General features: G+C 41.2%; 1 protein-coding gene across 4 annotated transcripts in view; it reads left to right on the top strand.

Annotated features, from left to right (window-relative positions):
• Positions 1-12,827, top strand: part of LOC145350972 (tyrosine-protein phosphatase non-receptor type 14-like) — a 217,069-nt gene that overhangs the window by 172,702 nt on the left and 31,540 nt on the right. For all 4 annotated transcript variants that reach the window (XM_080200521.1, XM_080200523.1, XM_080200520.1 and 1 more), the window contains 2 exons: positions 392-479; positions 8,001-8,083. In XM_080200521.1, the coding sequence (XP_080056647.1) occupies positions 392-479; positions 8,001-8,083 (171 nt within the window). The remainder of the gene's footprint in view (positions 1-391; positions 480-8,000; positions 8,084-12,827) is intronic.

Below are 12,827 nucleotides of genomic sequence, written 5' to 3'. Positions count from 1 at the left end.
CTCTGTCTCACTCACTCACACTCACTCACTCACTCACTCACTCACTCTCTCACTCTCTCACTCTCTCACTCTCTCACTCTCTCACTCACTCTCTCACTCTCTCTCTCACTCTCTCTCTCACTCTCTCTCACACACACACACACACACACACACACACACACCACCACCACCACCACCACCACGGCCCCCCCCCCCCCCCCACCCCTGCCAAATCAATCAGTTGTAGTTCTTCTTTGCTCCTGCAGGGAATCCATCACTTCATGACAATGAATCATTTAATAGATTTGTGCGAGTGTTTTTGGATTCTCAGCCCAAGAGAGTTGACAAAATGTGATTCAAAATAATAAAACCTAAGCATGATCAATAATACTAGGCACCTTTATACCTACAGATGGAATGAAATTGGAAATATTACGCACAACAGGTCTTCAATTAACGTGGAGCTAATAAGCAAAGAAGAAACAGTTCCATTTCACACAGTAAGTATAATGGGCTAGAATTTAAACCTCTGATTTCGTACTAATTTAGAAATTGTTTTATCCTAATTGTTACACTGGAGATGGTCTCTGTGATAAATCTTCAGCAAGTTGTCTATAATACTCCTTCTTTGCAAATCTTTTGTGATTTTATTCTTCTTGCAAATGCTTTGTACGTACGTATACTGTAATGCTACTTTTTTTTAGACATTTCCTAACTGCATTGATTGAATTGCCTGTTAGATTGTACTGTTGCAGATAATAACAGAAGCCATCATATTAACTATTAAATTGACCGCTTAATTAAATTTGAGCATACTCTGCTATTCAAGTGGCATTGCCTCCATCTACAAACTTCTTCAATTTTCTCCTCCTTTTGAAATCCAAGGCAAAACCTTCTTTTGAACTTATTGAACTGATCAAGGTTAGGGCATTACTTTAGAAAATCTAATTAATCATCTCAATTCTCATTCCTCTATCATCTTTCCTAGGACCCAGTTGCAAAAATACTCTCTCTAGCTAATCTATACAAAACCAAATGACCCCTTATTCATCCATGCTGTGCATGTGGACATACTAAATGAGTATCAAAATAAAAAGCCTCTGGATTGCTAGTCCAGTTGTAATACCGTTGTGGCCCCTTCTCTTCCTGAATTATTCCTCCTCTGTTCTTGTACCCCTACTAAAATTTTGTACCATTTAGTTTCCATTGCCTTTCCCAGTTCTTCCAGCAAAAAATAGTGGATGGAATACTCCCAGAAACTCCAGTGATGTTCCCAGCAGGAAGAGTGGTGAGATCCCTGCTAGGAGGACCATACAATCCCTACAGTGCAGAAGAAGGCCATTCAGCCATTGTTTTTGCACTGACTCTCCGGCAGAGCAGCTTACCCAGGCTGTATTCCCCCCAACTCCCCCCCCCCCCCCCCCCCCCCGCCCCCAACCTCATGTATTTACCCTGCTAATTCCCATAATCTCCACATCCTTGCACACTAAGGGGCAATTTAACAAGGCCACACAACCTAACCAGCATATCCTTTGACTTGGGAGGAAACCTGTGCAGACACAGGGAGAATGTGCAAACTCCACACACTCACCCAAGGCTGGAATTAAATCCAGCTCCCTGGCACTGTGAGGCAGCAGTACTAACCATTGTGCCACCCAGAATCGGTATGATTCTGTTCATAATTCAACCACAGTTAGGATCTGTTTTTTTTTGGAGCCTGAATCCTCCCACAATTAGATTTGCTTTTGCAGTAGGCACCTGAAGATGCCTCCTTGGAAATCATAGTGCCCCAGATCTCCCGATAACACAGCACCACCAGCACGCACCCCCCCATCCCCCTGCGTGGCTACAACAATCCCTCCCGCTTGCTGGCATCAGACGGGAACCCAAGTGGGGCCAGCTGGAAGCATTATGATTTGTGCCCCCTGCAAATAAGGGCTTGGAGAATCCCCGCTGGCATATTTAAATGGATGGGAACCAGATTATGTTGGTGCTTGGGGGCAAAATGAATCCCAAAGTGACTTCTCCCCAGCAGTAAACGCGTTTTGGTCCTTGCCGCACAGTTGTCCTGCCCTAGTGTGATCTAGTAAAAAGTCTGACAACACCAGGTTTAAGTCCAACCAATTTATTTGATAGTAAACTCACTATCACATAAATCGGTTGGACTTAAACCTGGTGTTGTCAGACTTTTTACTGTGTTTACCCCAGTCCAACACTGGCATATCCACATCATGACTAGTGTGATCTACACATGAGCACATGGGGCCAGAGAATTGCTCCAGCTTTTTATTTAATCACAAAATGTCTCTAATACACTGTCCATCACTAATTGCTTGTGAGAAGGTTGTGATGAACTGCCTTCTTCCACTGCTTAATTCTGTGTTCTAAGTATGACAGTGCTGTTTGATAAGAGAGTTAGAGTTTTGATTCAGCAATGATGAAAGAATAGCCATGCATTTCCAAATGTGTGAACTCGCAATAGCTGGTGTTCCCACATGCCAGCTATCCTTGCTCTTCTAAGTGTTAAAGATGTTTGATGGGTTGTCAATTATGTGGGTTTTGTTCTGTGCAGGCTTGAGCTTCATGGGCATTGTAGGAGCTGCACTCGTCTGGGAAAATGGAGAGTATTCCTTAATAGTCCTGAATTGTAACTTGCACATGTTAGGTTTTGGGGAGTAAGAAGGCCGGTTACACTCCTCAGAATACCTAGCTTCTAACCTGTTCTGACAGCATTTATAGAAACCAGAGAAACCCTGCAGTGCAGAAAGAGGCCATTTGGCCCATTGAGCCTGCACCGACCACAGTTCCACCTAGGCCCTACCCCCACATATTTATTTATATGGCTGGCCAGTCAAGTTTCAGGTCAATGCTGACCCCGAGGTTGTTTATGATTGTTGATTTTAGTGATGGTAATGCTGTTGAACATCAAGGGGAGGCGGTTAGATTCTCTTTTGTTGCAGACATGACCTGACACTTGTATGGTGTGTACATTACTTATCCAAGCCAGACATTTTTTCAGGTATTGCTGCATGTAGGTATAGACTGCTTCAGCAGCTGTAGAGTTGCAAATGGAATTGAAAACTGCAATCACAGTGGAATATTCCACTTCTGAAGTTAAGGTGGACCCTCTCCGTTTGTTCATCAAATAAATTAGTCAACTTAGTCAAACGCAGTTTGCTAGTTTTGGCACTCATTTATAAACCAAATTTTTCCAGGCCACAATTAATTTTGTTTTGGATTGTTTTATGATACAATGATACTATTATATGATACTATTTGGTGACTTGCCCACTCTCAAGCAGTGTGTGTGTGGTTTTGGGCTTTCGTTCCTGATTATTAATCCTCAACCATTTTTGGCATTCCACTTCTTTCATTAAATTGATAATTACTATTTGCATGCTATTATTAATGGAACAATTTCCAGAACGCCAGATATTTTCTCATACTAAAGGGTGTCTGACTGAAATCTCTGTTTCTCGCTGCTCAATCTGAAACAATATTTTGAAATCTCCATTCCTTGCCAGGAGCTGCCTTTTTTTTAAGCTCTGTACCTTTCAAAATGATGTGTGTGTTTTCTTTAACTTTTCTTACCAACACTAACATGAGAATGTAAACAGAAGGCCTCTTCAAAGGGATTGTACAGTCCACCTGCAACCAGCAAATGTGACTGCACCTGAGCAGTGTGAGGAAAGCCACCATTAGAGGTTAGTGCTCCCTCACAGGTTGCCTGATTAAACTTAGGGCCATGCTTGAGGCTGTAGACTAAAGCGAGATTCAAATAGTTCTTTGTGCACCTAGTCTACTTGATTCATTGCAATATGTTGCTACTTGTTTCATCATTTTCAAATTTCAAATACCTGCAGTTTTTTGAAGCAAGTCCTCATTTTGCTTTTTTCATCCAAACCTTCCTTCACTGCTTGCATAACTGAAGTTCACAATAGAATACAAGTATCAGGACAACGTTCTTTTTTGTGTTTATTTAAAGTATGTTGTAGATAACGCAAGGATTAACTCATACCCAGTTGAATTTTTGTATTTTTTTTGGAGTGGGATCTGAAGACAATGGGCAGATTTTCTAGCCGTCCCCACTATTAGGATCTGCTGGTCCCTCCAAAGATGGCTGGCTCCCTGCTGTAAAATCCCTACAGTGCAGAAGGAGGCCATTCAGCTCATCAAGTCTGCACCGACTGTCCAAAACAGCAATCCACCCAGGCCCAAGCCCCCCCTCATCCTCTGTAGATGTTTATATTAATTAATTAATTTATACCGTGAATTTCTTCCACGTGCTCCAGTTTTCCCTCACGCTCCAAAGATGTGTGGGTTAGCTATTGATTGGCTATGCTATATTGCCCCTTAGGGCAAATACTTGGGGTTACGGGGATAGGGTCTAGGTGGGATTTTTGTCAGTGTGGGCTCAATGGACTAAATGCCCTCTTTCACTGCAGGGATTCTAGGATCCTATGATTCTATGATCTAAGATATTAATTAATTGTGTATTTGTATCACCAGATGTGTTTCAGGTTCTGGCCTATCACTATTTATAAACCAAGAGATTGTACGTTGTTCTGATGAAAGTTTACATCAGGGAAGCAGCTGAACTTTCATTGTGTGGTCTGGCTCACAAATTGGCATTGGTGCTGCATTATGATTGGACATTACTAATGGCTGTTTTGCAGGAAGGCAATTTTTAAAAAGTTGAAGAGAAAGCTTTAAATCATTTGCAAATGGTACAAGAACAATGCGACAAGAAAAGTTTTTTTTTAAAGTTGATTTATTAATGTCACAAGTAGGCTTACTGTGAGAATCCCCTAGTCATCATTAGTGCTTGTTTGAGTACACAGGGAGATTTAGCTTGGCCAGTGCATCTAACCAGCACATCTTTTGGACGTTGGGAGGAAACCGGAGCACCTGGAGGAAACCACACAGATACGGGTAGAATGTGCAGACTCCATACAGATAGTGACCCAAGCTAGGAATCAAACCTGGGTCCCTGGTGCTGTGAGGCAGTAGTGCTAATCATTGTGCCACTATGCTGCCGTTTAAAGGCTGTTTAAACTATTAACTTTTAACAGGCTGTTCTAGAGGGTGACAATTTTAAGCATGGCATCCAAAACAAAGACAACCCTTTTACAACTCGAAGAATTGAAATGTCTGTAACATTCATTGAAACATCAGATGATGGCCAGTTAGTGCATATAAACTCGTTTACCTAACACATGAGTGCCCATTGAGATCAATTATGAAAAATAGTTTAGTCTAGATTTTCTAATCTGTATTATTTTCATCCGCTCTTTCTAAACATGTTAATGCTGGCATTAAAACACAGGCAATTTGAAACTATAGGCTTTTGTACTCGCGCGAAGCCAATTCCATTTATATGCAGAGTGAAACATCACTTGTCCCTGGCCAATATAGAGCTGGCAGAACAACTCGGGCCTGGCAAAGCTGCATTGCTTTCAGCAATGTACTTGACAACATATAAAACAGCTTTAAAAAAAGCTGAGATCTCGCAAAACATGATGTACAATAATTAGTCGCATAGAAATTGCGGTAGGACATTAAGTTATCATGACTGAAGCTGCTACTCTGACAAAGGGTCATCAAGACTTGCAACGTTGGCTGTTCTCTCTCCCCATAGATGCTGTCAGACCTGCTGAGATTTTCCAGCATTTTCAATTTTTTGTATTAAAAATTAAATATGACTGCTTTTTGCTCTTCCTTTGTTCCAAAAAGTCTCACCAACACAAAATTAGCATTTAGCCCTTTTAATGCTTGGTATGTGCTAGATTACAGGAGAAGGGTTTATATATTTAAACTGATGATATGGCTGATTCTGAGGTCTCGGATAGCAACTTAGAACAGCTTTCATTGGAGAGCTTTGCTTCCTTTAAATCACAATAACCAAGCTGATCCATCAAAATGCGTTTTGAATGGGTAGCGTAGCAGATCGATGTAATTTCAAATAACCCAAGTTATCTTGTAACTTCTCTTGAAGAACCCATTACATTGATTAATCTTTCATCTCTCCCAATCATAGGTTTTCAAATTCCTTTCTAATGAGGAAAGCTTTTTTTTTAAAGAAAGCTGGTTGTATTACTGATGTGTCTGATATTTTATGCAATGATGTTAAGAAGGCAGCATCTATAATTAAACACATTGTTAGGCAATATATTTGGGTTACTTTGTATCACTATTTAGTTCTTGTGAAAATATGGCTGCACCTCTGAGAACATCACATCTAATTTGACACCTCAACAGTTTTAATTTTATAATACTATACATTATAGATTATAGTGTTTGCTGCACTGGCAGGTACAATATAACTTTATTCTCATTTGTGTTCTTTGGCATATATTTTGTTTTTGATTGCAAAGTTGTCTTTTCTAAAGTTAGAAAGCACTACTTTTGGCTTCTGGATCGGGTGAAAAAAGTTCGAGTCGAGCTTGGATGTGTGTGGAGTTGAATATTTTGAGTGAAAATGCCTCTTTGGCGTTTTTTCATTCCCATATGCAAACCTGAAGAAATAAAAGACTAAGGGTTGGATTTTCTGGCCCCGTTCACCCCAAGGCTGAACAATCCTGCCTAAGGTCAACAGACCGTTGCATTTTCCATGTCCCGCCTGCGACAATACCTGTGACAGGTGGGATGGTAAAATTCCACCCTCACCCAAGAATCCACTAGCACTAGCTCTATCTTGAGCATATCTGCCATAGCTATTTGTGGGTACCTGGGGCCGACACACCTGTCCTGTGAAGGATCATATGCTGTATCTATAAGGTGTGTTACAGCGCCTTAAGGGCTGAAATTTCCTTCTGGGGCAGGTGTGCCCGTTGCCTTCACTTTTTGCAGTGAACCCAATCCATTTTCCAGAGTCAAGTATCAATATGGATGCATTGGATTTCATTGTGGATGCAGGGCAAATTCTCAGCAGGATCGCTGCCATGCAATAGGGAATTTACCATTGCCAACAAGGAAAACCTGTCACATCATAAGAACAAGAGCATAACATAAGAAATAGGAGCAGGAATAGGCCACCTAGCCCTTCGAGCCTGCTCCGCCATTCAATAAGATTATGGCTGATCTGAAGTGGCCACTTTCCCACTTTCTCCCCATAACCCTTAATTCCCTTGTCTGTCAAAAACCTATTTTCCCGTGACTTAAATATATTTAGTGAGGTAGCCTCCACCACTTCAACGGGCAGAGAATTCCAGAGATTCACCACCCTTTGAGTGAAGAAGTTCCTCCTCAACTCCGTTCTAAAATCCCCCCCCACTTATCTTGAGGCTGTGCCCTCTAGTCCTGCTGTCCTTTCTGAGCAGGAAGAATCTCTCTACCTGTACCCTACCCATCCCTTTTGTTATCTTATACGTCTCTATAAGATCCCCCCTCATCCTTCTAAACTCCAACGAGTACATCGTCAGAAGGGGGAAGGGGAGGCACAGAAGGGAGCAGAGGCACAAAAAAGATTGTATTTATAATTTCTGTGATGGCTTTGAATAAACTGCTGGGATTGTTGATGTAGCTGTGGGGTGGAGCACAGAATGGGAGAGGTGGCTATTTCTAAGTCTTCTCCATCAAAAAGGTGGATGGTCAGCAACAAGATTCACAAAGCCCCTTCCGTCTCACCTCCCTCCTGAGTAAGTACCATCATCTGACTTTATTTGGAAGCGGAAAGGCAGGGTGCCTGTGGATTCCCAAGCCTGTCCAGGGGGTAATTTAAAAATTCGTTGGCCAAAATCTCTGCTGAGAGAGGGGAAAAACAATTGTTCTAAGGATAGATTTTTAGGTGGTAGACTGTAAAAGATCCTTGCCCCTGAATTGTGAAGAGATAAATGTAACAGAGTGTGCAACACCACCCTGCCTAACAAGCTCACTGATTGTTGCAGTAATGTGTATATATAAAACTGTATGATGAAAAGAACGATGAAAAGTACTAATGTTCACCATTTCAGTTATTAAATCAACTATTACAGGTATTATACAGTATATGCACATGTGAATCTCTTTTTATTCCTCTTTAGGACGATATGGAAATGGCAAAATACATTTCACGGTTATTCACAGCAAGACACAAATTCTATAAACAGAATAAAATTTGCACAGAGTGAGTATTCTGAGCATTACACTTTATTCCATGTACACCAACCTACCCATGGATTATTTGTCTGACAGTGGAATTGCTTTCAGTTAGATTGTTCTCCGGAAAAGGTGGCAGAATCAAAGGTCAGAGAAACCTATGAGGAATTTTACGAATTGTCCCTCGGCCTTTTCTTTGTAAAGGACATCTCAGTGTTGATTTTTTTCTTTTAAATACTTCTCCCCATTTGACTGTTTTTCTACTGTCGTTCAAATTTTAATTATTTCAAACAAATTTGAGTTGCCACATTGAGTTTTTTAAAAAGAATCACAAAGTACTATCAGAAGCTGATTCTTGGTGTACAAGGGAGTGATAGGTTATTGGATGTAGGCAGGAAACAGATTTGAGGTTACTATCAATCCCAAACTACTGACAATTAAGGATGAACATGTGGTGTTTTCCTGATTAATTTTCTACTGTAAGTTGATCTTTTCATATTATTGATATGATGAAATGTGGAATGCATGATGGTGCAAATATTCATTGATGCAGAGTATGTTAGACTTTGGACCAAGCTATTGATTGACAATGACCAATCCATCATTACATTGTATTGATTTTGATATCATCTATTGTTGTTACATGTATTAATGCACAGTGAAAAGTATTGTTTCTTGCGTGCTATACAGGCCAAGGATACCGTTCATAGAGAAGGAAGCGAGAGAGGGCAGATGTAGTGTTAGTCAAAGCTAGGGTGTAGAGAAAGATCAACTTAATGCAAGAAGGTAGGTCCATTCAAAAGTCTGATGGCAGCAGGGAAGAAACTGTTCTCGAGTTGGTTGGTACGTGACCTCAGACTTTTGTATCTTTTTCCCAATGGAAGAAAGTGCAAGAGAGAATGCCCAAGGTGTATGGGGTTCTAAATTATTCTGGCTGCTTTGCTGAAGCAATAGGAAGTGTAGACAGAGTCAGTAGATGGGAGGCTGGTTTGTGTGATGGATTAGGCTACATATATGACCTTTTTAGTTTCTTGCAGTCTTGGGCAGGTAGGAGCCATACCAAGCTGTGATACAACCAGAAATAATACTTTTTATGGTGCAACTGCAAAAGTTGGTGAGAGTCATAGTTGACATGTCAAATTTCCTTGACGTTGTACTCATACTTTGGGGATCACATCTGTGATTATGACTATTGTTTTTGTACAAACCAAACAGTTTCCTTGGTTAATAGAGATCTCTCTACCCATGTGTATAATTTTCTCAACTTTCACACTCTCAGGATTGAACTTGACTGCCTTTTCAATTAACTTGACAAGAACTGTTATTATGCCCTAAAACGTATGACCAAAGAAAGAGAGGGTTAAAGTTATTGGATAGAATGTGTAGTATAGGGGAAAGGATTTAAAATTCCCTGAGTGTTCACCACCTTCAAAATTCTGAGGTACAATGACATTTAAAAGCTTATTGAGGGATTCCTTGGGACAGGATTTCAGGTTGGAAAACAGTTTGTGTGGGATACAGTCACCTGGCCGTGATTTTCCCTAAATTGGCCAATTGATAGCCAAAGGGCAAACTTACTGTCTAATTACAATGGTGGCCAGGCCTTCGAAGCTGGAAGGCCCACTGTGTTGGCCCTTCAGCTTGGAAGGAACCTGAGCCTGCAATTCATGTATGAAAGCAAAAAAGAGAGCACCTCCCTCTCCATGAAACTCTTAAATAAAAAAAAACCTCAGCTGCTGGACCACCATTGTAGAGGGGGAGTAGCTGTGGCCAAGTTGGTGGGGAGGGCCTTAAAATCTGCCTGGAGCTCTCGCCCCTCCCAGGCTGCTACTGGGAGGCCAGACCACCTCTAACTGGGTTGCCTAGTTCCTAAAGCCTGGGGCCCAAGCCAACTGAAAATTTCAGGCAGCCAAATATTGCATAGATTGGCTATCCACCATTTATGGGTGGGTAACTTTCCAGCTCCAACCCCATACTGGGGAGGGGGGAGGCAAGATACGGTAAACAGAAATTTTGTGCCCACCCACGTCCATACTTACCACCATGTGAAGGTGAGAATTCTGTTCCTTGTCTTTATTTGAGCATGGCAGATTGAAGAAAGCGGGATTGTTTAAAAACAGCTGTGCCTCAAGTAAGTGACATGACAGATGTTAAGTTATTATTGAAATGAAATTGGAATTGGAATTAAAGAAGGAGAGAATTACATTTTAGAAACGAAGCATTAACTCCAGTTTGGCAAATTACATTTTAACCACTCTTATTGATCAGGGATCATTCACTTATTTAGTAGTTAAACGGTTAAAGGAGACAACAATTTGCTCACTTTGTTATACATTTTGTAGATTTCGACTGTTATTCTTGAAATAATGAATACCTGTGGGGAAAAGTAGCTGCAGTATGACATTCTGGAGCTCTGCAGAGTGAGAGACTAAACAGTCCTCCTTGACAGAATTAAACCTGCAATCTGTTCAAAGAATTTAATTTGTCTCGGCAATCGTTGCAGGAATATGTTCCCTCTCCTTAGCTTGCCAGATAAAGAAAGAAACATCAATTGATTTTGCAAGCTTGGATATCTTTGTACAAGACTGCTGTTTTTCTCAGAAGTAATGCTTAGGGTTTGACATCTTGATTAAAACATGACAGCTGAGAAGTATGCCTCAGGTCACACACTATCCAGAGCCAATTTGAAAGCAGCTTGATGGCGATTTCTCTACAGATTTTGCTAGGTCAGGAACCTAATTTTGTACAGATAATTGTCCTGCATCCCTGCACTCCATGTTTGTACCTTAGAGCAGCATTACATGACTAAGCTGAACAAAGTAATATGATTACAAAGGCACTATGAGCCGATATCTGTGATAATTAGCACCTTTGCACAATTTGCCGCAGTAGCTGGTTTATGTTGGAATCGCAATACCCTATTTACCATTCAAGTGTGTGTGTGTGTGTGTGTGTGTACATCTTTGTAATATAGAAGGAACATTGAAGAACATTTCACAAAGGCATGTCTAAAATTGGATGCCAAGATAAAGAAAGAAATGAGACAAGCAAGGGGTGGGTTTTTAAGGGGGGGATCTTCTGTAAAGTGAGGCAGAAGCGCAAGAATTTAGGAAAGGAATCCCAATGATAGGGCAAAGGGAGGTTGAAGGAAGTACGTGAGGCCAAAGTCAGAAACAAGGAACTTGAGGGGAGTATTTATGGGGGTGGAAGAAAGCTACAGAGGTAGGGAAGGGCAAAACCTTGGAGAAACTGAACACCAGGATGAGAATTTTAATTTTCAGGCATTGATCATTTAGGTCAAGGAAGTAAGAGGTGAGTGCCATACATAGAAACATGGATAGAAAATAGAAGCAAGAGTAGACCATTTGGCCCTTCAAGCCTGCACTGCCATTCATTATGATCATGGCAGATCATCAAATTCAATACCCTGATTTCACTTTTCTCCTCAATATCTCTTGATCCTTTTAGCCCCAAGAATTGTATCTAATTCCTTCTTGAAATCACATGTTTTGGCCTCAACTACTTTCTGTGGTAGTGAATTCCACAAATTCATCACACGCTGGGTGAAGAAATTTCTCCTCACCTCAGTCCTAAAATGTTTACCCCTTATCCTCAAACACTGACCCTAGTTCTGGACTCCCCCACCAATGAGAACATTTTCTGAATCTGCTAATAAGTTTCTATGAGATCCCCTCTCACTCTTCTAAACGCCAATGAACATAATCCTAACTGACTTAGACTCTCCTCATATGACAGTACTGCCATCCCAGCAATCAGCCTAATGAACCTTCACCGCACTCCCTCTATAGCAGGAACATCCTTCCTCAGATAAGGACACCAAAACTGCACACTTTAGCCCAGGGGCCCGATTTTACCATCTCATTGCTTCCATTTTCAGATGCAAAAATGTAGTAAGGTCGGGCGTGAGGCAAGTAGCGTGATGCATTTAAATTGACTTGATGAGCTGCACGCCCAACCTTACTGGCACTTTTTCCTTTGTGTTTTGGGGGCATTAAGCCCTGCAGTTTGATTCAGAATCGCTGATATTCTTGCAGGCAGAGTGCGTATGGGGGCACCTGAGAATGGTTCAAAAGGTCAGATTTGAAACACTCCGAATTTCAAGTCCACCCAGCACTTCGAATCAAAATGGTAAAATAGGGCCCCAAGTGTCACAGAATGAGCTTGGAGATGGAACAGAGGGGATGAGAGAGAAAGTAGATATGGTCAGGAATTTGAATTAGGGCAACAGGGCCAAGGAACCATCTAACAAACAGCTGATTTTCACCAATTTGGTGGAAGGTTTCGGTAGACCTGTTTAAAAAAAAATGTTAGTTGGGGGGACTGTATTCCAGGATTCTCAACTCCATTCCTGGGCTTTCAATTTTCAACAGTGCCTTTTAGGTTTATGGGCTGGTTCAGGTCATGAACCCATACCCTTCACTCCCAACCTGGTTGGTTCTGTCATGGGGATAGGCTAGTTCTCTGCAATTTTTGTGGATTTAGGCCAGCTTTACAAAGAGTCATGGTTTATCGCACTTCGAGGTGTGGTGAACCATAGTCTGTATGAGAGGACCCTTCAAATGGTAAATTCAAAAGTTCCTTTTCATGCCCCATGCCAAGGTTTGCCCTCCGTCCACCTCTAATGATCCTTCATGGTCCCCACTTGAAAACAATATCATTCATTGATAACTTTCCACTTTAAAAAAACTCCTTTCTACTACAGCAAATGTAAGTGTCAATCACCGGACCCTGTAAAGTATCAAATGGCAGAA

The sequence above is a fragment of the Carcharhinus amblyrhynchos genome, chromosome 12, assembly GCF_965287045.1.
Source record: "Carcharhinus amblyrhynchos chromosome 12, sCarAmb.v2.hapA, whole genome shotgun sequence".
NCBI classification, from domain to species: Eukaryota; Metazoa; Chordata; class Chondrichthyes; order Carcharhiniformes; family Carcharhinidae; genus Carcharhinus; species Carcharhinus amblyrhynchos.
This window is presented reverse-complemented; position numbering and strand designations above follow the sequence as displayed.